At 36.8% G+C, this 25,281-nt stretch overlaps 3 protein-coding genes across 3 annotated transcripts; all 3 read right to left on the reverse strand.

The window, feature by feature from the left end:
• Window positions 1–3,257: 3,257 nt before the first annotated feature.
• Window positions 3,258–5,189, reverse strand: LOC137719930 (SSUH2-like protein). Its single transcript, XM_068458912.2, has 4 exons — window positions 4,913–5,189; window positions 4,688–4,747; window positions 3,714–3,760; window positions 3,258–3,568 (listed from the first exon to the last, which is right to left on the reverse strand). The coding sequence occupies exons 1-4, from the start codon at window positions 5,108–5,110 to the stop codon at window positions 3,481–3,483; spliced, it is 393 nt and encodes a 130-aa protein (XP_068315013.2). The 5' UTR covers window positions 5,111–5,189; the 3' UTR covers window positions 3,258–3,480.
• Window positions 5,190–6,254: 1,065 nt separating this feature from the next.
• ATSAC1 (Phosphoinositide phosphatase family protein) lies at window positions 6,255–17,500 on the reverse strand. The gene is made up of 16 exons (XM_068449831.2): window positions 17,171–17,500; window positions 16,890–17,094; window positions 16,623–16,788; window positions 15,473–15,695; window positions 14,993–15,069; window positions 14,539–14,726; window positions 14,321–14,418; window positions 13,186–13,319; window positions 12,259–12,393; window positions 10,711–11,041; window positions 9,571–9,692; window positions 9,065–9,169; window positions 8,667–8,879; window positions 8,325–8,516; window positions 7,723–7,834; window positions 6,255–6,658 (listed from the first exon to the last, which is right to left on the reverse strand). The coding sequence occupies exons 1-16, from the start codon at window positions 17,306–17,308 to the stop codon at window positions 6,410–6,412; spliced, it is 2,688 nt and encodes an 895-aa protein (XP_068305932.2). The 5' UTR covers window positions 17,309–17,500; the 3' UTR covers window positions 6,255–6,409.
• A 3,355-nt stretch (window positions 17,501–20,855) lies between these two features.
• Window positions 20,856–24,921, reverse strand: LOC137716743 (receptor homology region, transmembrane domain- and RING domain-containing protein 2). The gene is made up of 4 exons (XM_068456124.2): window positions 24,302–24,921; window positions 23,861–24,091; window positions 22,867–23,271; window positions 20,856–21,778 (listed from the first exon to the last, which is right to left on the reverse strand). Exons 1-4 carry the CDS (start codon window positions 24,429–24,431, stop codon window positions 21,201–21,203), a joined length of 1,344 nt encoding a protein of 447 aa, XP_068312225.1. The 5' UTR covers window positions 24,432–24,921; the 3' UTR covers window positions 20,856–21,200.
• Between the last annotated feature and the right edge of the window lie 360 nt (window positions 24,922–25,281).

Below are 25,281 nucleotides of genomic sequence, written 5' to 3' on the forward strand. Positions count from 1 at the left end.
GTATTATGTGGATGACGTCGTTCCTGGCAGAGCTAATGCAGTTCGAGCATCTCGTACCAATAATTTACAAAAAGTTTGGTTATTGCATCGTTGGTTAGGACATGCCTTGTTTGGTTATTTACGGCGTATGTTGCCTAGTTTATTTCATGAAATAAAAGAATCAGACTTATATTGTGAAGTATGTATTCTCGCGAAGAGTCATCGCGCTTCATTTCCTCCTAGTATGAATAAAAGATTGTTTCCGTTTGATCTTGTGCACTCTGATGTATGGGGTGCCTCTCCTATTAGTACTCTTTCCAAAATCAAATGGTTTGTTACCCTTGTTGATGATTGCACCCGTATGACTTGGATATATGTGATGAAAAATAAAAGCGATGTTAGTATGGTGCTTTGATCTTTCTCTCAGATGGTTACAACACAATATTCCTCCATTATTAAAGTTCTCTACTCTGATAATGGAGGTGAATATATGAGTTTCAAATTGTCTAGTTTTCTTCGGGATCAAGGAATTCTCTATGAAACTACTTGTCCCCCATACTTCGCAACAAAATAAGGTTGCTGAGAGAAAGAATCGTTATATCTTGGAAACTGCTCGTGCCTTGATTATTGGTGTGTCTGTGCCTAAACGGTTTTGGCCTGAAACTGTTACCTATGTCGTGTATGTGATTAACCGTATACCATCTCGGGTTGTAGAATTCCGTAACCTCTTCAAGTATTGACGGAACATGTTCTTGTAGTATCCACCAATACTCTTACTCCTCATGTGTTTGGATGTGTAGCATATTCATATTCACAAGATTCATCGTAGCAAGTTGGATCCATGTGCCCTTCGGTGCGTTTTTGTTGGGTTTGCCCCCCAACAAAAAGGGTATAAGGGCTATCACCCTGAAACTCGACATATGTATGTGACTATGGATGTTACTTTTTCTGAATCAAAGTATTTTTATTCTTCGATCCCCTCACCTTCAAATCACCAAGGGGAGAACACTAGTAGTGATCAGGGTGATCTTAGGTGATTACAAGTACCAGATGATGTGATATGTAGTTCAGGGGAGCATGTGTTGATGACAAGGATGAAAATGGGACACCAGTCTCTTGGCAAGAAACTGCCAAGAGTGATACGAGCCTTCAGCTGCTGTCTGCCAAGATAGGTGCAGGCCATCGACAAGGTCCTGCCAAGGAAGCTACAATAGTCCGATAGCTAGATGCTGCCGAACCAAGTACATCAGGGGAAGAAGTGCTAGTTGTTAAACCCACATCACCCTCTCTCTCTCTAGCTCGATAATGTCATCCAATGTGTCTTCTCTGAATATCCCTAAGGTAAGTATTATAGATGCTCATGTAACTAATCCAAATACTGGTCTAAGTACATATAAGTTACCACCAAGGCAAAATCATGGTGTTCCTCCTGACAGGTTTTCTCCTGAAGGAAAAGTAAAGTATCTAATAGCAAATTATGTGCCATGCAAGAACCATGAGCCTGAATGCCAAGCATGGGTGAATAATGTGGAAGCAATCCAAGTACCAACCCGAGTTAAGTAGGCCTTGAAGGATCCTAAATGAGCTGCTGCAATGGATGAAGAGATGATGGCACTACATAAGAATGATACATGGGAAGTAATGGAACTACCGAAAGGAAAAAGCCCAGTTGGATGTAGATGGGTCTTTACAATTAAATATAAGGCCGACGGATCAATAGACAAGTATAAAGCAAGGTTAGTAGCAAAATGTGACACTTAAACGAATGGTGTTGATTACCAAGAAACTTTTTCCCCAGTAGCCAAGATGAATACAGTACGTGTTCTTATTTCATTAGCTGCAAATTTGAATTGGCCACTGAAACAGTTTGATGTAAAAAATGATTTCCTTCATATGCATTTGGAAGAAGAAGTATATATGGATTTTCCTCCGGGATATAATGCCGAAGGGAAAACCGGAGTGTGTAGGTTGTGAAAGTGGCTTTATGGGTTTAAGTAATTGCCTCGTGCATGGTTTGGTAGATTTACTCAAGTCATGAGAAGGAATGGATATTACCATAGTCACTCCGACCACATATTGTTTGTAAAACGGAGAAGTGGCAAAGTGACAACTTTAATTATCTATGTAGATGACATGATAATAACAGGTGATGATTAGAAATAGATGGTTAAACTGGACGAGAGTCTTGCCGCTGAATTTGAGGTGAAAAATTTAGGAGATCTAAAATATTTCCTTGGAGTAGAAGTGGCTCGTTCATCTAAAGGTATTTTCTTGTCTCAGCATAAATATGTTCTGGATTTATTGAAGGAGACATGTATGCTTGGATGTAAACCCGTGGACACTCCTATTGTTAAGAAGCATTATTTAGGGATTTATCCAGATCAGAAACCAGTTGACAAAGGCAGATATCAAAGACTGGTAGGGAGACAAATTTATTTGTCCCACACTCGTCCGGATATTGTCTATGCAGTGAGTGTGGTGAGTCAGTTTATACACTCACCAAGTGTGGATCACATGACTGCAGTTATGCAAATTTTGGCGTATTTGAAGTCTGCTCCAAGGAAGGGAATTGTGTATGAACATCATGGCCATATAAGGATTGAGGGATTTACTAATGCCGATTGGGTAGGAGATGTGACTGATAGGCGTTCTATGTCTCGGTATTTTACATTTGTTGGAGATAATTTGGTTACTTGGCGAAGTAAGAAACAAAAGGTGGTGTCACGGTCTTCCGAGGAAGCCGAATTCAGAGGCATGGCGCATGGAGTGTGTGAGATCCGTTGGCTACGAAAGTTGCTTTAGGGTCTCGGCTTTAAGGAAAAAGAGGCGATGAATTTGTATTGTCACAATAAGTCGGCAAGAGAAATAGCAAAGAATCCAGTACAGCATGATAGGACTAAGCATGTTAAGGTTGATCGACATTTTATTTAAGAGAAGCTTGAGAAGAAAGTGGTGTCAATACCATTCGTGAGCTCGGAAGAACAACTTGCAGATACTCTTACTCATGTCATGTGTAGTAGGAGCTTCGATGACTCACTTATCAAGTTGGGTATGTGTGATATCTATGCACCAACTTGAGGGGACTTGCATGAGTCAATATTTAAAGAAAATGAATGTAAATATTGTGTAAATATTAGAGTCATGTTTTAGGAAGGATATATTTGTGTCCCTTATTGTTTCCTTATGTAAAAAGGATTGTATGTACTTATATTGAGAATTATGGAATACATGGAAATTTAAGCCGTAAAATTCTATTGTATGTACCCTTCTTTCAGACGTACTGAAAAATCTCCCGTGTTCTCAGAAAAATTCGAATTGTTTATGAACTACACCTATATTTAGTCGTCCTTGACACACATATAAAATCAGAGTGATTTTCATTCTAATTTAATCCTACATACCAAATGGGCACATAAGTCACATAAAATGTGAAGTTTATATATAATGAAATTGGACCAAATTAGTTCAGTGAACTCGTATAGTTTTTTTTCATTCAACTCTTTATCTTTCTCCTCTTTGTTCTGGGGTTAGTCCTCCTTGTCCACAGCTGGGGCAACCCTTCATTCCGAATCCTTGGCAATCAAAACACCTAATAATTAAATACACAAGCATCAGAAACTGATTTGTTTAAGGTATTACATATAAATACATTCTTCTATGTATTCATGAAAATTCTTCTATGTATTCATGAAAAGTAAACTGAGTTTTATATTTTAAATCATGAAATAACTTACTTCCATCGCTCAAAAATATTTCCATTCTTCTTATTCCTTCCCGTCCCCTGAAAATTAAGGAAGAGTTAAAGGAGTTGAATTAACAGTTGCATACCTATCAAACAATACATGTTTTTTTTCTTGTCAATAAACAATAAGGAAGACTTGACGCAAAATCGAGCGTAGTGGCGTTCTAGGCTGCATACAGTCGACCTCCCTTAGTGGGATAAGGCTTTGTTGTTGTTTGTTTGTTTGTATGTTTTGTCAATAAACAATAAATGCCATAGTAACTTGGATTAAAACTAGCTAATTATTAGCTAGAAGTGCAAATTCTAGTCAATTAGAGTATCTTCAATGTAAAGATGTAAAAAGTGAGGCCATAAATGATATATTTATATCGGCTTTTTAGCTAAAACGGTCACTGAGAGTGGTATAACTCTTCACATTAGTCTTTAACAATGAAAATTAATGGAAGTGGTCCTTGAATTTGTCTACCGTAAATCATTTTAGTCATTCCGTGAAAAATATGTCAAGTGAAGGGGTTGGTTTGACAAAAATACCTTTAAAAAGGTGGGCACATAGCCGTTCACATGACAATTTAATGAGAATATTGATAGATTTTTTCTCAAAATGACCAAAATGATTTATAATGAACAAACTCAAAAACTACTTCTATTGGTTTTTATTATCAGTGATTAAAATAAAGAATTACGTCAATCAAGAACCGTTTAGCTAAAAAGCTTATCTATATCTTCGGTATCATATTTGTTGAACTACTTTAAGGTGTAAAACTATTTTGCTTCGGTCGATAAGTGTAAACTCTCATAATTTTGAATATGCATTTTCTTGCAATAGTTTACCATCTCCCATGGGTGAAACCTCAACTTCGTAACTTAATAAAATGCATGATTAAAAAATAATTATAAAAAAAAAGGGTGAATATCAATGCAGAGGGTGAATACATGTCAAGTGAATTTAAGAGAGCATGCACGTACCTTGCATCCCTGGCATTCAATTGCACCTTTACCTCCACAGCTTTCACACTTTTTCAAGAACTACATGTCAAAGGAATTAGAGTCCAACTAACACTTGCATAAATACATACTAATTAAGGTACTTAAATTCAAAGTTTAAAATACAAAATCGAGATCTAAACGATTAAAAAGTACTATTTACTCTAGAGCACCATAGAATTTTCGTAAAAAAGAGCAGATGTATACCGAGTTGAGTGGAAATCCTCCAGATTTTGCAGCGAAAACTGCAACTGCCCTAGGCCTGTGCTGTATGCTTGTTTTCAGTAGGATTGGAGCAAGCTGGTGAGGACTAATTGGTGGAAGTGCAGGTGGAGGAATGTTGGGAATCAGACTGAGAGTAGTACTAGTGTTGCAAGAGCAAGACATGGAGAGTTTGGTCATCATCTTCCTCAATTAATCCTGATCACATCAACAATATTATTTGAGATTATTCTCTCCACACTTCTTAAGTTGGAATGAGTGAACTACAAACAATTTCATCGTATCCATAAACTTTTATTTGTTAGGAGGGGTCCACTGCTTTCTGGCCTCTCACTCTGACTTTGGATATTGTCTGGAATCCGGGTCCTCGATCGTGGATTCTCTTTGTAAGGGAAATCTGTGAATAGTGTTCGTGAATCGTACATCGTACGGTCAGAAATCATTTTAAATATTTTTGTTTAAAATTAAATACAAACAATACCTAATAAAAACTGACAGCACGATATACAATAAGCAGACACGATTTACGGATCTCTAGGATCCTCACCAAAAGGTTCCGGACAGGATCCTGTTGGTATTGTATGCCCTTTGAAAGATAAATAACTCATTTAAACCGTTTGCTTTGTCAAGGTGTGAATTGCTACCCAACTATTGGTGGTGGAGTTTCCTACCATCCCGAGGATTTAGAACGTGCTTAGTTTGACCTTGCGTGAGGATAGTGAATCATTCATCCATTTTGACTCACTCTTCATGCAACCCATCACTTTAATACTTAAATTGTAGTACAATAAACATTACATTTTAAATGACTTTGATTAACCTATGTGAGTTTATCTCACGCTGTCGGTTCTAAGCTCAAATAAAGGAGGAGAGAGAGAGCATCAAATAATCGACAACAAACACTCTGTTCTTACGTCAAATCCCTATGATTTTACAGCGTGCATTCAGCCGTTAACATGTAGTAATACGTACTCTAAAATTTTCACTTGCAATTTGTTTTGACCTTAAGTCTTTGGATGTAGAATAATTCAATAACAAAAACCAATTACAAGGGGGAAGATTTCAGCGTCGAACCTTGAAATCTAAACCAGAAGAGCAGATCGACAAATTTGGAGTTTTGAGAATTAAAGAATGTTGGAGTAATTAAACCACCTCCGAAAAGATTGAGATTTGATCCCTGCAGTCTTAAAATGACGAGTACAGATAAATAAAAAAAAACCGAAAGTTTTTTAGACCCCAAAAAAAAAAAAAAAAAAAAAACACCGATGGATGAAAAACCAGCAGCAGCAGAAAGTTCATCGAAACATATTAGAGGTCAAGCAGTAACTTGTGAATCCTAAAGACGGAAATGCCTGTAATTTGAACACACTGTATTTACATTTATATGCACGTAGTATAGCTCAACCTTGTTTGATACTAGTAATATGTATACGGCAAGATTTAGTAAATAATGTTTGCCTCTTACACTTCATTTAGCTCTCTTCAAATCCTCTGCACCTTCTCTTCCCCAATTATCCACCTCGTCAACCAGCTCGGATCTTCAGCTAACAATTTACATGATGCAGGGATGCTCCCAAGATCACTACCAATTTGGTCGTATTCCTTGAGGGCTGCTTCCATCTCTACCTCAACATCAGCATCGTCGACAATGTTAATTGTTCCCATATGAAGAGCATTAGCATAGTGCTGCTCCATCTCACGATCATTTTTGAACGGCTCAATGCCAGGGCCCTGCACGTTGAAAAGTTTCACAAAAGCATATTAAGGATATGAAACGTACCACATATGTGAGAAGAAAGGCGAAAAAGGACATGTCCTCAGGTCTCTCTAAGCTCGATATACAAGATCGTCAAACTTCAACAAAATACCAGATAACCATGCAAGCTTAAAAAAATTATATATTGCATTTGCAAGAGAGGTATTTTGGTAAAATGAATTATTACAACAGTATTTTAATTGGAAACCTGAGATTATAACAGATCACAGACGCGAATCCTAGACTCCTCACATGGGCCCCAAATCAAAACTCAAACTTAGACCCCAACCCCTTGATCTGTGAACCCCAACCCTAGACCGGCATCAAATCATACCCAGACCAGCATATCCATACAGTTCTGGACCCCAGCCCAAACTTGGAGTCCTGCGCAGTCCAAGCCAAAACTCGGAACCCGAACTTTCGACTTGAATCCTAATCCCTACCTCAGACCTTAAACCTTGAGCAACAACCCCAAAGCCCCAAGCCGGGAACCCAAACCAAATATACCTAAACTCCACATGTAATCCTGCTTAATAGGTTAGCCAACAAAACTCAAGTCCTTAGAAATCACATCACATTGAAATTCTTTGGTGCATCTAAATGCATCAACCAAACAAAAATAGAGAAATCAGGGAGTTAAATAGTTAACCGTTAATACATTCGTTATTGGGTTTTCTTTTGTTTCCTTTTAAGAAGAAAACTTCATTGAACTATATGCCCAAAAGGCACACTCGTATGTACAATATACAAACCTATCCGTTAAGTAAAATGTTAACCTACAGAAAAAGAAATTTATAATTACGTTTCTTCTACTTTGGTATACACTGATAATAGGAGATATTTAAAAATATATAAAGAAGCAGAAGCTGGAAAACCCCGGAATGTTAACAATCAGAAAGAAGCCTATTTTTCTGGTCAGAGAATGAACACAAAGAAAAGAAACAAGCACTTTCATTATTTTGCACATATATATGTCAGACTTTAATTCTTAGAGGAGATACCAGACTTGTCCATGTTCGGAAATTTAGAGGTACCCTACCTGACATAACTCAGCATAGTGCTTGTATATCTCACTGTTTTCATCTTGATCACCTAGAAGCGTCCCACCGTACCACCCATTGGCTTCATCTACTGATGTCATTGAAAGGTACCTTGGAATTGCAGCAGAGAAAGACATGATCAACAGATACACTCCATAGGATACCCCAGAGGCTTTTTATACAATTTAAGTATGCCTACAGGTTACTGGAAAACATGGAGTAAAGAAATGAAACATTATAATTCAACAGATTTATCTGTGTATGTATATATGTATTTATTTTGTCGATATAGATGATGATGCCAACAAGCTAGTAACATAGAATTCTAAATCAACTTAATTACCCTATAATACTACTCTTATCAAAATTTCTTCGGGTTACTGTTTTATCACCCTCATTATGACCATTTCCCTATATATTTTTAGTATTAATCCTTAGCACCCAACTAACATTAGAGATCACGGTATTCACAACAATGTATAAGCCGTCTACATAGAGATGCACAACACCTTCATGTTTCCGCAGATATTTAAGATAATAAACCAGACAAATGGGAGGCTTTTCTCCTATGCCAACGTAAAAGCATTTCCATATAGCATACCTCTGGAAGATATCCTCCTCACTATCATTGGCTTCAGAAGAAAGCCAATTTAAGTCACAAAAGCCATCAACCCCTGTCTCGTTACGGTATCCTCCATTACTGATTTCATGTGAAGTAACTTTTGGTGCAGAGCCACTTTCTTCATATTTTCTCTGGCCAAAAAGCCAATTTGGGCTTTTCAACTGTATTTCACTGAAAAATACAATTCCAATGTTCAGTAATTATAAAGAGAATTTGCCTTGGGTCCCAAGTGTACAGGATAACCAAAGACAGAGATGAATAATCAAATCACAAATAGGATGCTAAACAGGGGTAAAAACAGCTTAGGTTGAATATAATTACGCTGCATCAGGCGCCACACTAGAATTTGCAGGACCACCACCTGGTCTTTGATCTGGTTCACTACAAAGTCTAACATCCCTTATTGAACTACACGTCCTTTCAATCAATTTATCAAAAGATGTCAACTTCATCCTCAAAAAGTCTTCTCTGCAAGCAGGAATAGGGGCAAGAGTGTTTCCCAATCCTCCTAAATGCGTATCATTTCCTTGTGGACTGAAAGTTGAAAATCAAGAATCTTACTATAAAAATGGATGATTAAACTGAACCATTAACTTACAGAAGACTTGGGAAAACCGATTGAAATAGGTATTGTAAATGTACAACATGCATCCCTGCTTGTGTATGTTTGTGCAGAGACATGTGCAAAGAACATCAATTCCGTATACACAGAGATTTACCACACATCGAGGAGGTCATCAATTCCAGATACATGAAGATAGTAATCAGAATCCAGCTCCCAGAGAGCAGTTTTCCCGTCTTGTGGTTTGAAGTAACCCAAAAATCTGGTAAAACCCACAAAAAGATCAAAGTTTTAGAATTTTTTTTTAAGAAAGGCAAAAGAGAGTATGATAATGTGCAACATAACATTGTAAATCAAATTACAACACAGTGAGGTATGATATAATACAGTACAACATCGTTCCAAATGTAAAATAATACGACATAGAGTTACTAGCTCCTCAATACATTCAAAACCACATAACCATACAACTGCTACAGCAACACGAGTGCCCCTATCCATAGATGCATCTATTTCTTAATGCGAAATGGATAAGCTATTGATCAGGATCAATTTCTATATTTTTATTTTATACGAATTGATGGAGATCGTAGTAGGTAATAAGCCTTATCTGTTACTACACGAAAGAACAGATTAGAAACTACAGAGAGATGAAGCAAGTACAAATTTATGGCGTCTTGCTTTTCACCATCAGTGTAAGCATTGCTGTAGTATCTCTTGATAGACTTCAGGAACTCTCTTGATTGGGTTGTGGCTTTCCACTTTCCCTGCCTCTCAGTAAATACCTGGCGTTCATGATAAGGAAAAGGCTTCAGGAAGACATATAAAGCTAAATATGGAAATTCGAAAACTATACACAGTTACACAGAGGCATATATACATACAGAAGGCATTAGTAACTGATATAAGTAACCAATCTAGAACCATTACATCCAAAATCAAAACACTACAGCACAGGCACGAAAAATATTCCCACTTTTAAAGTGATTTTCTCCTAATCCTAAAAGGAGATCTAAGAACTCGAGATTGGTCACTTAGTTTAGTACTTACTAGAGCCTTATTCTTATCTATATAGATTAACGTATCTTCTCCCTCCACTTTAATATATACTTGGACACAATGAGGGTGATCTGATAAAGACCTAAATTTAGTAGGGTTGTTTTGCTCTTTTTGTTGCAGATTGCACTTCAAGAGTGGACACCCTGAGTTCATATATTTGTTTTAGATTGCATCTTAGGGGTGAACTTCTGTTGAGAATGAATCCCACATTGGTGAGAGAAGGGACTTTGCATGTGCTTGTAAGTAGTTGGTCTACTCCCCATATTGCCAATTGGTTTTATGGCGAACCTCAACTTTCTTCAACTCCTTGTCCACTGTATGAATTATACTATTACTGTTTATGTCTTTATAAACTTCTCAAGAAAACCTTAAGTGAGAAGTTAACTTGAAGACCACACTGTTAACACCCACCATGCAATGTGGTGAAATGATCCGAACCGTCTATATTCAGGTTCCCCAATCAAAGATGATCCTCACACAATGACCGTCAAATTTAAACATTTTGACGATTTTGTTATCATGGGTCATCTCTATCAGAAGCATTGTATTCATCTTTTTATTTCACCACAATTATAACACATTGGTTTGTGATGTGATTTTTTTTTTTCTTCAGTGGACATCTTATTAGAGTTATAGAGTTCTCTTTCTTTTTTAACTTTCAAGTTAGAATTATAGGGGTTGATCTATGACATCTAGCAACTGATAATATGCATACTCTAACCCATGAATAAAATAAGAACATACAGTGTTGTGAGCTGCAGAGCCACCATACTGCTGCGCAAGGGCATCTCCCATGCTCTGATACATATCCATGAGAGCTGCAGCAATAGTGCTATCAGGATCCACTTTGGGCAGATTTGTCAAACTCATTGCATGAAGTTGTCGGCCTAAAGCTGCAAGGCCATAAGCATACTGGGCAACATTGGTTCGATCCAAACAATCAATACAATTCGTGCGCAGAACACCACTTTGAAAATGTGGTGGTTCACCGCTAAAATTATCAATTTTCTTCTGTTGACTAATATCAGACTCCCTGTCCCCAGAGTTTGCTCTCAGATCTCTAAGAGAAGCTTCCCTGAAAGAAAAGGAAGTCTGAGTTAAAAGAAATACTAGTTCAGTCTAATACCAGTGTTAATTAGCAAGCAAAACAATATCAGTTTGAATCGAAAATTTGGCGCTCATGTGCACCATAGCACCTAATTTCTGTATATCAAACCCTATATGGAATGACCAACTGAGCTGTTGAACTGAACCAGCACCAGTTGGGTTATATCAGAATCTCTGCTGGTCATGGGGGACTGGCATAGGAGATAAAAATGTAGGAAATTCAGATAACCAGACAATGACTGGGATTGCCAACATGCTAGTTCCAATGCAACACGCTAGGATGTGTTCAGGAGTGCTTTGAACAGTGCCAAAAGTGCTTCTTAAGTGTCTGATTTAAATATAAACAATAGGAAGATTTCCGATTCATGGCTTTGTCAGAACCCCCCCAGAGTGAATTCTTTTCCCCGAGATTTTGGGATATAGATACTGTAAAAGCCAACTCATGTTTCCACTCAATTTTCATACGAAGATGTATTACGTCAGGGCACCATTGGGTGGTGGTTCCTCTCTTTTATCACATCCTGGTGCTGGCTGTAGCCGTGGGAGGTGTACACTTTGATTTTGAGAAGCATTTTACTGCTTCTTCAAGAAGAACTTTATAAGTTGTCTATGGAAGCACTCCCAAGAAAATATGCATGATGCACTTGAGTTTTTAAAATGCTTCTAAATTTCTAATCAAGCAGTACAAACAAAAGTACAGTACTTCATACAGAAGTGCTCCCAACCAAACCCTATAAGTAAGAAGTTGGCAGTAAAGCATGATTGTGTTTCATCAATGGGACATCTGGCACTTGTCTGCCTCCTAGAATTTATCCGATGCAAATTCATTCAAAGATAACAATCTAAGTGCAACTGAGATCTGGAATAAATCTCTGAGAATAGAGTAGGGAAATCACTGAACCAGCAAAAAAGTGGGTTATAGGATACCAATATTTATAATTATGCATTGCTCACTGGAGAACCAGCATAAAAGAATTGGAAAAGTGGTGAAGCTTAAAAATATCGCATGCATGAACTGTAACATGTCACCACAAATGTGCATGGAAATCAGAAATTAGGATAAAACAGTACAACTAATGTTAAAACTTTCCTTTTATTTTCCCAATAAAAAAGAGGACTGATTCATATCTATGATGACTCCATAACATTTGCAAAAACTAAGAAACCAACATAAAAATTGCACACCTTCCCGTGCTTGTCCGGCTTATTTGATTGGGCCTCCGTTTAACAACCCTAGGTTTACCACTGTAGTAAAAACCAGTCAAGTCAAGCGCCTCACTTGCCACAGCACCCAAAACTGCTAAAACATTGGCAGACTTGCTTTGGAAGCAGGAAGATAGAGAACGGTTAGACAGAAGAAAACAAATATAAACACAAGCAGTTAGAGATGATTATATCGAAAGCATTGCAGAGTTATCTATTGGTAAATAAGTATACTTCCTAGCAAGATGAGAAAGTGGGAGCAAAATGATGTATACCTATGTGAATGATATATACATATATAAATCTGTGAGCCTATGAAACAGAATTAGTCATTCAATGTAGATATGGAGTATCAGATACCAATAATGCCTGATGCGTATCAAATACTCCATATGAATCAATACAATTTCGTAAAGAATTTCTAGGTCTCGACAAAAAACTCACTCCCCCACGATACTATGTGTATGTCTTATTTCAATTGTGCGGGACTCCTATAATTGTTCATGTAAAGGAAAAGGAATTTTAGTTCAATTGTGCTTACTAAATTTTAAACAAAACAAAAATGGGGATATGCTTTTCATACTTTTATGGTTGCAACCAACCATTAGAGAAGTGAAAAAAGAAAAACATAGAACTAGCCTGCACCACACCAGATAGGGATGTTGTTTACCCTACTCTTATCTTAGCCTGCACAACACCACAAAAGAAAACATATATGATACATCCTGGTTTTTATTCTCCTATTCTTATCCTAGTTTTATGGAGACTTTTTGTATCGTATTTAATCATGTATCCTATATCTATCTGTGCATCATAGGTGTGTGTGTGTGTGTCTGTCTGTGTCGACTTCGCCAAAAAAAAAAAAAGCAAAACAAAACACAAAAGGAAAATGAAAACTCAACTGGTTACCTTTTTGCAAACTTGTGAAAGTCCCAGTGAATAAACTTAAGATGGTTTTCCTCCGAAAATATTTGATTCAAGTACCCAACTGCACTTGCAAACTCGCGCCTCAGCATCATTTCTCGAGGCCTTTTTTCGACAGTCTACATTAAAATTGTACGAGACACATGAAATGAAAAATAAGAAGAAAAAATTTGCATGATGGGCAACTGATAAATATAGCTTAACTCGTAATTCCAACAAAATATTTATCTCTATGTATATATGTATCTTGAGTAGGCTGTAACTCAAATAGTGTTTAAAAAGATTTCAGCACCAAAAATATTTTTACCAATTAACATCCACGTAAGCACAATCTCCCTATGACACAAACACACACACATGGATAGAAAACTCAACCACTGTAGATCAGAAGCACAAATAAATCTTCAACTTATACTGAACGTCAGGCAGATGCGAGAAACAAGAGATGCATTTAATATTCACTATTGCACCATGACAGCACACCAAGCTGATATGATCCTCAAATAGCTACAACTTGTTCTACAACCTCACTTGCAGCCAACAAAAGTAATATGGAGGGCAACGTATTAGCAAAGTTTCAACTCATTCTCTAAATAACCGAATTTATCAAATAGAGTATCTACTATGTGGCGATAGCTATCACATAATTATTTGCCCCTGCAAAATAGATGCACATTAAATTAATGTTTCTCGCATACAACAGGTTGACTTATAAAACCTTGCTTTAAACTATTAACCACAACTCCGGCATCATTGTCAAAATTTTCTAGTTTTGCATTCTTTGTCTTAGTAGTAATTTTTTAAAGTTATCCTAAGTTGGCTGAAAAAATTGCATATGTTGTCTTTATTAAATATCCAATAAACAGTTAGCTCTAGGTCTAATGGTATTTCCCTTCCCAATGTTGGAAGAGGTACAACATTCATTATGATCTGAATGCACATTTATCAATAACCCCTCCCTCATTTAATTAAAACAAAAACAAGAAGACAAGAAGAGTTATTGGTCATCCAACACATAAAAACGTTGTCCAATAACATGCAGTAATAGTAACAACTACCAATATGAGATTATGTTTTTATTGCCAGCAGCTATTAAGAAGCCATATAGAAATAAACAAACCTTGATCAAATTAAGCACAATAACTGGGTTGCCATATCTCCTTGCCAGGTCTTCGAAATGTAATTTGGTAGCCTGATATGTGGGGTCATATCTCTGTACTAAAGCCAGAATAATAACATGCAAAAAATGATTAATTCCAATGAAGCCTTGTAAACGGTGCATGTGACGTGTAGCATATGATTCAAATGAAACTAATATGCATCAAATAGTGTTCTTACATATAATATCAGGCTTAGGACTAAATCTTGAAGCTTCTTGTGACCAGAAAAGGGGAATCGAGCCACGCATCTGGACAACAGAACTCATTTTTCCTTTGCATGATCCAGCTTCTTCGTCGAGGATTATCTGCTCTGTCTCAACATCATTTGCAACTCTTCCCCTATCATTCACTCCCCTTTTCAAGTAACTGTAACCCAATTGAAAATATGATTAAAATATTGACATGTTATACAACAAGAATTTTCTGTATATCAAAACATTATCAAAGCTAATACCAGTGAAATTTCACCCTCAAAACATAAAACTTAAATTTTTTTTTTTTTAAATTAAAAAAAGAAGAAAACTTATAGTCGTAAAAATTTGACTTTTGTTTTTACATGCCATATGGACAGCTTTGTCAATAATTAGGAGAAATGAAGATGGTGCTGACGTAATATTCAAATCACAACATACCGTGTTCCTGCAAAATGCCGAGAGCGTCTAGAGACCAGAGAAACACTGAAGTCCCTACCAAAGATTGATAGCCTAATCTGCCATCATCAAGTAAACTAAACTTCATCCAGATATTTAACACATATTCAGTTAACAAGTTTTTCTTTTCAAAAGAGACAAGTTTTATCTAGAAAAAAAAAAACACAAGGAAAGACGAGAAACATGGGTGACCTGTCCATCAGACACCTAAAGCATCAGTCAAAAGACCAAAACTCATAATTCCCTCAGCACAAGGTAAACATAGGTAGCATGAGAAGTAAATACATACGAGATAAGTTCACCAAAATGAATAGATAGGATATGAGCAAATTTTATTAGTAAAAAATGTAGGGTACGTCTAAAGCAGTGTCGTTTTTGGCTGGCTAAAACTGTCTATGGGTTCTGCACCAAAACAATCTCATTACCACACACATACAGTGAGAAAGAGAGAGAGTTTCATACCTGCTTAAAATGGCCATGCACTAATGCTATTGTCCAGATTGTGTTATTGCACCTTGATCGAATAGCTTGTGTTAGATAGGCATTCCATACAAATATATTATCATATGGCATCCTTTCTTCACCCATTGATAACACATTTTTTTGCAAGCTCTGCATTATAGGATACGTATAACTATAGAAAAAATCTTTGGTCAAATCAACACTGGATAGAAGCTTCTTGTACCTACAGTTACGGGAGAAAAATATAAGCAATAATCTATATAAGTTCAATTACGAAATATATTAGTTGGTTATCATGCAGATGAGAAAAATTAAGCCTGCAGAGTACCGTTACTGTACATTTTGCCGTTTTAAATATGAAACACCACCTACTGATTAGATAATGGAACACACCTTTAAGCCCATCCAAAAGTGGGATATTAAGTAAAAAAGAATTATATGCATCTTCAAACGATCACAGATTAACTGCATAGTTCTTACGTTAAAGATATCCACAGGATATGGCATTTGCTTAGCCAGTCAATTTCTAACATCACATTCACACCCTTCTCCATTTACTATCCTAAGTCACCAACCCCTTCCCAATCCAACTTCCACGTAGTCACTACGGGAATTTGAGAATGAAACCATTAGCAGTGTCATTAATGAACAGTATATTTGTGCAACCATCACTTTATCCAGCTAAGCAAAAAAGGTAAACCCCCAAAGTAAATTATATCTCCTCTAACAGGACACCAGTAATTATAAACCAGGGTTTGTGTGTTTTATGTGTTGAGGAACACTGGTGTAATAAATTAAGTGACCCCATAGAACTTTGAAGCAAAATTTTACAATGTCGGGACCCTTGGTGGGTATCCTCACCCTCTCTGTCCCTGAGCTTAAAACACTACCCATCTCCTAGACACATACCAAAAGGGTTTTACTATGAAAGCTTCGCTTTCTATCTTATTCTTTCGGGTATTCTTTCTGGCCTATTGTTTCTATACAAGCCCGATGTATGAGACCAATGGTGAGAGACCATGTCGATTATACAAATACATAACCCAGTGACCGTAATTCTGTAAGCAAAGCAATTATATCTCTGCCACATTTATGCTATCATTTAACAGTCCAGACAACAAAGAAACATGAAAACAAGGGAGAATATTACCGCAACTCGGTCTTAGAATGAGCAATATCGGTTTGAATCGAGACGTGCGGAATAGTAATCAACTGGCTCTCATCAATGCTATAAATCGCATGACCACATATACTTCCTATTTGGCGACGCTTGGTGACCAAAATCAAGTAATACGATTCCAGAAACTTAATGCAACCTAGCAAAACACCAAAACCCCATACAAATAGTAAACACAAAACACACAAGCAGGTAGTTCGTCAATCTCTCCAAGTACCCATTAAGGTCTAAGACACTGACCGGCGATCCCATAAACCTTGGCCACAAAAGTAAGGCCTCCGGTGGCGCGATTGCCCTCGGCGATTCGCTGAAGCAGACTCTTGATCTCCTGCGGCGAGTACACGACGGGGTCTTCGCTGATATTCAAATCGTCGGGCTCCGATCGGTCGATTTTCAAGACCCGGAAGAACCGCTTGTTCCGATCGCTTCCGATCAAGTAAAATCGCTGGAATTGGAAGCGTCAATTGGAGGAGAATGAAGAATTGGATTGAATTGGTGAGAGAGAGTGAAGAATTGGTTACCTGTCTGGTCTCGTAGAGCTTAAACTTTTCGAGGGAGTAGGAGTTGGGGTCGGCGTCGAAGTCGTTGGAGGGGTGGACTTTGGCGGAGGAACGGACGTATTGGGGGATATTGGGCTTCGACTTGTCAGGTTTCGCCATTTCTGCACTGCGGATGGAGGGAACGAAGAACTAATATTCAGAGGAGACTGGAAATTGCCGGTTTTATATGGACAACTTCAAACTTGTACCTGCTCCGGCGCGCTTTTTCTTTTCTTTTTTTTTTTTTTTTTCCGGTGATTTGTTGTTGTTGCTCTCGTAAGTCGTAAGTACGCGTATAATACACATACGTACAAAAAATAAATAAAAAAATTATTCACGTTTAAGACCGTTACGTCAAATACGTCAAACAAAATGACAAGTGAGTTAGTGGAGAAGAATTCTAAGAAGGAGGCGTAGTCAAACTAGGATTTGAAGGATTTTAAAAGATTTTAAAATTTTAGTGTAATCAATTAAAAGATTTAAAAGGATTTTGGAATCCATTCAAATCTAAGTGTAGTTAATTAAAGGATTTTAGAATCCTTTAAAATCTAAGTGTAATCAATTAAAAGATTTTAAAGGATTTTAAAATCCATCCAAATCCAAGTGTATTCAAAAAATTAAGATTTCGGAGGATTTCAATAAGTTGTGGATTTTGTGGGATTTGAGAGCCAAAAGTATATATAACCAAGACTAAAAAGAATCTAACCTCACTCTCAAGGATTTCAAATCCTTCCACCATAATTCACCACAATCCATTCAAATTCTTTGAAAATTCATATGAATTTTGTAAGAGTCTTTAATCTTCTTAAATCCTATCAAATCTATCACTTTTAAAATCCTTTAAAATCTTAGTTTGACTACACCCCCCTAAGCCCGTATTTCAGATTAAAATACATTATTGTGTTCTTCAATGTAGATATCATATATAATGTGACGGTTGAGTCTTGCTTTTTAACTGTCTTTTTACGACAAACAAAAATAGAGTCAAATTAAATGTCAACTAACATACTTGTTTCTTATTAGTAATACATCATTTGGTTTAAAAAATTTGATCTCCTTAACATTTATATTCAATTGGTCACACCAATCATCAAATAAAAATTTGATATATCATATTTGACAATCTTCTTTAAAGATGTTCTAACGTATGCAACATTTTTATACATTTTTCAGTGAGACAAAAAATCCATTTTTTATACAAGAAAAATAAACTTAATACTCTGAACAAATAATTTTTAAATAAAGGCCGAGTTTTGATAGATAAAGCTTCCAAGTTATTGCCGGTCGATTATGAAGCTTAACAAAATCCCCTTCCCCCCAATATTGTTATGTAAAAAATAATAATAATAATAATAACAATAATGAGCTTGTTTGGATGTGCTTTGAAAATGACTGAAAACGTTTTTGGTGAAAATATTTTTAAAACCATTCTTTAGTAAAGATGCAAGTAAATCCTAAAAAAAACACTTAAAGTGCTTCCTGGAAGAAGCACATAACTCGTGCTTCTTCCAGAAAGCACTTTTAAGTGCTTTTGGAACCCAAAAACATGTTTTCTAAAAGTGCTTTCAGTCATTTTAAAAGCACATCCAAACGAGCTCAATACTGTTAGCAACATTTCATTTATCAGCTGCAAAATGTTCAGTTACACATGTTGTTGGATGGACATATATAGACATGGCAAATACCATCAGAAACGCTACTTGATGGGAAACCAAAATGAGGATTATTGTATCAGTTTCCCAGCAGCAGCTCTGTAATTTTAAAAGACAAATGCAATATTACACACAACCCTTTCAGACGCTCACCTGTGCTCATTTCAGTACTCGAATCGGACCTCAATCTTTTGGGAGGGCGATCCTCATTAGATAAGCCCATCGCTTGGTCCTCCTGCCTCACTGTCACTGAGCACTCTCTCTTCGACTTCATTTTTGCCTCATCATTGGAAGGCAACTGTTTTCTTCACACCAAACTAGGGTCCAAATCCACAATAAACTCACCTTCATCACAGCCTTCCAAATTGAACCCATACCCAGCGAAGGACGATTTTCATAGGATGCCACTACGTCTACTGCCACAGGCCTGGAGGTACAAATAGTGCCGTTGGTGGAGAAAGAGAGAGAGAGAACCTGTAAAATGATCTCGTTACGAGCATCAGAGATCTAGTTCAGCCTTCTTCCACTAGAACGAATTTTATGGACTTTTGCAACTTAACCAAGCCTGGAATTTTGTAAAGAGCCAAAGTATCCGTATTTGAGATTTCTGATCAACTTGGGATTCTTTTCTGTCTTCTTAGTGTAGTTGACCCTTGAATTTTCCAAGCCCTTTTTCTTAACATATGTGCCATGGCAATCTCACATGCCACCACCTCCTTGATACGCACCATAGCTACATTATGACTATTCCATGGAGCCGTAACTTTTGATCCATTTCCCACATTGTTATTCCTTTTCCATCAGTGTATATGCTTACATATAAAGCTTAGCCTAAGAATGAAACAGAAACAAAATGTCATAGTCCCTACGCAAATTAATCAATCCACATATGAACGTACTTTGTCACTGTATAGTGTATCGGTGTTATGCAGTTTTTAGAAGAGAAAAAGGAAAAGGTACTGGAGCAAGCCTAGCACATCTTTAGAGAGAAAAACACAAATCCTCAAACCACTTTTGAGTTATGATTATCAGCATAATAGACTTTTATGATAGTACTCTGTAAAGCCACACTTTTCCTATATCATTTTCAAAACTATAACAAGAATAATTAATTGTTCAGAATCGACTACAAAATTATTGCATAAGATATGGTTTGTACTCACATAATCAATAACAAAAATCCTATATACAGAAAGACTAACTGAAACATGTGGATGTGCACCATCTACATTAAACTCCCAAAAAACTTTGGCAGAACTAAGCTTATCAATAAAATCAATTCCAAAAACTCAACCAAAACTTGGCAACTTGAACATGTGAATCGCACAGGAAGAGATGTTGTATTCACATATCCCAAAAGCAATTCAGTCAAAGCTGCAAAGGTTCCAGTCCTTCAGAGACCCACAAAGGTTCCAGTACTTCATGGACCCAAAAGTACAGTTTTTTCAAGTAGATGGCAAACATGATCTAAACGATAGAAACTGAAATGAAATACGTAAATGAAATTTAAATCAATTATTAAAGAGGAAAAAGTAATGTATCTAATCGTGAAGCAGACTAAGCCCCTATCTCACAATGAAGAGAAAACCCCTATTCTCATGGTAAAGACAAAGCCCTAGAGAAAAATTGAGAGCTTCCAAATCCGAAAATAAAAAACAAGGAGATCAATAAACTTACAGATGAGTAATAACTTGATGAGTTGGTCGTCGCCGTTAGCAATATATTTCTCAGTCGAGAGCCTTAGAGATCTGCAGCTGCAAATTTGAAGATAAAGGAGCAGACTCGACTGCCAACTAGTGAAAGCTACACCAAACCCAAAAAAGAAAAAGACTAACATAATTGGAGGGATAAGGGCTGTCACTTATTTACAAACTAGCTTTTAGAGGCAACCTTCCAGAATCTTTTCAAAACTGCTGCCATAGAAACCCATAGTTCTGTTTTAAAGCAGCTTTTTATAACTTTAACAAACAATTGGATTATCAAAATTTCAAAAAAATATGTTCTGTAAAGAAAAATCTCAAACGCCAAATTATATTCACAACTGCCGAATATCGAATGCAATGTTAGCAACATCCAACACAGCACACCACAACTCACTCTTTGACTTTGTGACTGTTTGATAAACATCTAATATATGACTATGAACCATAAACATATCTTGTAAATTATAACTATAGAGTATAGACAAGGTAAAGCTTATACATGTGAGGTGGTAACAAGAAACATTTCAGGTGTGAATTCTGGCATATAGCAAGCATTCACAATATATAACCCCAATCACCATACTACAACAAGGTGAGGTCAGAGTGGAGAAAAGCATCTTGGTTCACCTTCCCCTCAAGCTATTTTGTAAATCTTGATCAGCATTCAGGAAGAGATTGAGCAGAAGAAAAAGGAGAAAACGTTGCAGCTGATTCACTACAATGTAGTGGATGCTGTCGATGACTGGAAGAACTGATGTAGCTTGGTGATGCATTGCTAGGGCTTGCAAAGTGTCCAACGGATATGTATCTTGAATTCGGGGGTAATAAATTTGGGTATCCAAAGGAATTGGGTGATACAAAATAGGAAGCATGAGACCTTTGGGACGAGACATTTCGGAGGTCCATTGAACTTCTGCTTGCACTAATTGAAGGGGACTGGCGATAGGAGGACCTAAGAGACTGCTGAATGTGACTTGTACTAGCGTAAGAGTGAGAATGAGAAACTGAAGGGTTCCGTGACAATGCTGGTCCTATCTGTATTGCTGAAGATGATGCTATTGATGATCTCATAGATGAAAGTACAGAAGATGCCACAGAGGATGGACTGGATGAAAGCAATGGTGTGGATTCTGAGGCGGGTAGATCACCTGTGTTAGCTCTTGCATCACGCTTGCAAACTGGACAAAAGGTTCTCCATGAAGTAAGCCAAGAATCCACACAGAAAGCATGAAATTCTGTCAAAATCCGGGAAAACATATAGTGAGATATGCATACTATACTTAAGTAAATATATAGCTGAAGAGAAAAGTTGTTCAAGATTCTACATTCTGTATGCTAGTTCCATTGACATTGAACAACTTTCAGTAGGCTAGATTAATATCATGGCAGGTTATCAAATTGGGAGATGTTTAAATTTTTCCTCAAAAACTACTTCACATTTTATCACCATTCAAAATTTAACCACTAACAACATTCTAGAATTACTGGAAAGGTATCCAAATTTTCAGCATACACAAATATATACATTGCCATTACAAAAGCATTACCAAGAGTTTGTACTTTGCAGGATAGGAATTCTACTGCCATACCATGAAGTAAACATCAAACAAATGACACGTTTTATATGATTCTTCCATGGTTCCAAGATAAGTTATCTGAACAAAATTTAACCACTAACAACATTCTAGAATTACTGGATAGGTATCCGAATTTTCAGCATACACAAATATATACATTGCCATTACAAAAGCATTACCAAGAGTTTGTACTTTGCAGGATACGAATTATACTGCCATAACATGAAGTAAACATCAAATGAGACGTTTTATATGATTCTTCCATCGTTCCAAGTTGGTCTCTCCTAGTGGACCACTAATCAGTCTTCAAACAAGAACAGATATTTGCCCAAAAATCCTATCAGGATTTCAAGCCTTGTAAGAACAAATTAAATAAGCTCTTTTTTCCTCTACTAAATAAAGTCACGAGATCTTATATGCCTTATTTACACAGCCAAGTGACTTTAAAGTCCCAAAAAATAATGCAACTTGTGGCACCCAACCCACTAGGTCAAGCCCAGTTGAAATCCAAAAAGTAGCGCAACTTCTGAATACTGATAATGGGAAACAATGAGAAACCAATTCTTTGTCTATGCTAACTGAGCCATCAAATGTGACCAACGAATAAACTTTAGCATACCTTAGTAGAGTAGATATCATAGATGCATTCAAAATGCTAACGCACGAAACACCCGGCAATCAATCAAACAAAAAAATGCACTGCAAGGAACAATATTTTTCACATGGCAGAACAAAAAGAAACTTACTATGACGACATGGCAGAATCCTGAGTTTTTCTCCAACACTATAGTCCTCAAGACATATAGCACATGTTCTTGATGTACAGTTGTCCTCTAAAACTGCGGTAAATATCAAACTTGGCATTGCTTTTACTAAGCGCTTGCTCATCCCATGAAATTCTCGAACACGAGAAGCTTGAGGCCTTTCTCGTCTTATTCGATGCCTACGAACGAAAAAACAAGTAGCCAGCACCGCAGACATGGCAAGCAATGAAATGAAAGAGATTGCCATGATTGACCACGCTGAATTCTCAAAGCTTGCAATTAGCCACAGCTCCATGTTAGTAAGTCCAGCGTACTTCTTTAGTAGTTCACCAGAAGCTTTCGAAACAAACACAGCGTATATTTTTATACCAGCTGAATTTCCTGCCACTGTAGTTTCCACACAAAAGGGAATTACAGATTATAGAAGGGCAAAAAGAAATTACAATTAAAATAAAGAATTAAAACTTAAACTACTTGAGAGGAGAAAAGGGTATAGAGAAAAATAAAAATAGAGAAGAGGGCAGCAGTGCACAATGTTTATGAAGGCAAGGCCTAAGCCTGAGGCATTGAGGTGTAAACCTTTCGGGCATTGAATAGAAAATTATAATATACATATATGTATTTAACAAAGTCTGAATCTATCGTTCAAGCATAATAGTCAACCTTCAAACAGTTTTTTATAATATCTTCCTCTTGTGAAACTTTTTGCTATAATTTATCATCTTTCTAATTTTAGTTTTCATGCACCTTGTTCGAATAGATAAAGTAAATATAACTAAGCTGAGTTATAACTAGCAAGACAGTGGTTTACTTAGGAGCTTATGACAATTTGGGAGGCGTGGACAGACTTGTGTATTGTTTACATCTCCAATAACACCGTTAATTTTCATTGATCAGTAAGTAATTGCTGGAAAGTATCGAACTTGACAAATCAAAACGCTAGGCATGAAAAATAGTTATCGGAAAAGGTCATTACTTGAAACCAAGACGCTGCTAACTTCGTTGTCGTAGATAATTGCAGCTTTGAAGCCGGCCTTTTGAGCTCTTCTAACTTTATCCTCAAAAATACACCCTCCTCTTACGATCAAAACAAAAGGGGAGCTACGATTCGTGCCTTGTTCGACTTGATTAGTCAATGTCGAGCACGCATCAGGAGGCTCTGCCAAATACAATACTCCGCATTCCCCCGAACCCTTAACCGCCGGAGCTGGAATGATCATCATTGTCCACCACAAAAATCAACAAAAACATAAGCATGTCAAACAACAAACAAACACACAGATACATAGAATTACTATCAGTTTGGTCTCGCCTTCAGCTACTCTTGTTTCCCACAATTTCTTACAAACCAAACGGAAATTTTCTTAGCAACCAAACAGAAATTTAAAACATGAAGAGAAAAGCAAAAGGAACTCACCGAAACTAGCTTCCATGTCATCGAAAGAGAGAGTAACGTTGTTCCCGATCAGCACCACATTGGCGTCGGTGATGCAAAATCGGCCGAACAAAACCACCGCCACCGCCACCAGAACCACCGCCAGATTCATAGTGCTCACCAATCTCCCCACACAAAAACCCTAACGCACCAATTCTGGATAATTTAACTCTCAACTGGTTGGGGAAAAGAACAGACAGAGGAGCAAAAACGATAATATAATTTAATTAAATCCATCTCCTGATCCACAAAGCATCTGGAATCCCTATTTTCTACCTACTTTGATGCTTTAAAATTAAAAGTGGAAGTTCAATCATACAGGAACTCCAGTTCCTTCCAATTCATATTATTATATTATTATTATGTGATTATTGATAAGTTTAAAATATAAGTGCTGTTTTAGCTTCCAGAAAAAACAAAAATAATTGGTTAAATATCATTTTTACCAAGGACCTCTCAAATAAGCTTTTATTTGAGATTTTGCGGAATAATAAAAGAACTTGTCTGAATGTCGTGATGATTACGTATTTGTATGATTTTTTTCGTAAGAAAATGTTAGACATATATTTTTTTTAAATACGATATTCATTAAGAATTGAGTAGAATACGTATATATAGGAATAGGGTGCATAAATAGACCTTGATAAAAACTTTGTTAATTTCAACTCGGTCGAACCAAAAAAAAATATCCTTCAAAAATTATTATCCTCAATGATAATGAAATTAAACATTACAAATAATTGTCTTCTAACAGGACATCGCAAATGTTTTTAGACCATATTTTTTCAACGATCCGCTTCCCACATTTTCTTGTGGATTGGATTCTACATTGGTCTTACCCATTTTCTTCTTGGTTGGCTTTTTTGAGTTGTAATCATCATGAATATGTGGACTACTAGGTGGAAAATCAGAAGCTTCATTAGAAGCTTTATCTAATTGATAGTCGTGCACAGCAGCGAAGC

This window comes from Pyrus communis, chromosome 15 (genome assembly GCF_041283825.1).
Source record: "Pyrus communis isolate YQ-2024b chromosome 15, ASM4128382v1, whole genome shotgun sequence".
NCBI lineage: Eukaryota > Viridiplantae > Streptophyta > Magnoliopsida > Rosales > Rosaceae > Pyrus > Pyrus communis.

Excerpts from the sequence above, each read along its gene's own strand:
- LOC137719930 (XM_068458912.2), bottom strand. The coding sequence starts at position 5,110 with ATGATGACCAAACTCTCCATGTCTTGCTCTTGCAACACTAGTACTACT. Across the intron at positions 3,761-4,687 it reads TTGAATGCCAGGGATGCAAG|GGGACGGGAAGGAATAAGAA; the intron begins GTACGTGCATGC and ends CTTAATTTTCAG. Across the intron at positions 3,569-3,713 it reads AATATTTTTGAGCGATGGAA|GTGTTTTGATTGCCAAGGAT; the intron begins GTAAGTTATTTC and ends TTTAATTATTAG.
- LOC137716743 (XM_068456124.2), bottom strand. The coding sequence starts at position 24,431 with ATGAATCTGGCGGTGGTTCTGGTGGCGGTGGCGGTGGTTTTGTTCGGC. Across the intron at positions 23,272-23,860 it reads TAGCAGCGTCTTGGTTTCAA|TGGCAGGAAATTCAGCTGGT; the intron begins GTAATGACCTTT and ends TGGAAACTACAG. Across the intron at positions 21,779-22,866 it reads GATTCTGCCATGTCGTCATA|AATTTCATGCTTTCTGTGTG; the intron begins GTAAGTTTCTTT and ends GGATTTTGACAG.
- ATSAC1 (XM_068449831.2), bottom strand. The coding sequence starts at position 17,308 with ATGGCGAAACCTGACAAGTCGAAGCCCAATATCCCCCAATACGTCCGT. Across the intron at positions 15,696-16,622 it reads CATTCTAAGACCGAGTTGCG|GTACAAGAAGCTTCTATCCA; the intron begins GTAATATTCTCC and ends CCGTAACTGTAG. Across the intron at positions 11,042-12,258 it reads AGCCGGACAAGCACGGGAAG|GGAAGCTTCTCTTAGAGATC; the intron begins GTGTGCAATTTT and ends CTTTTCTTTCAG.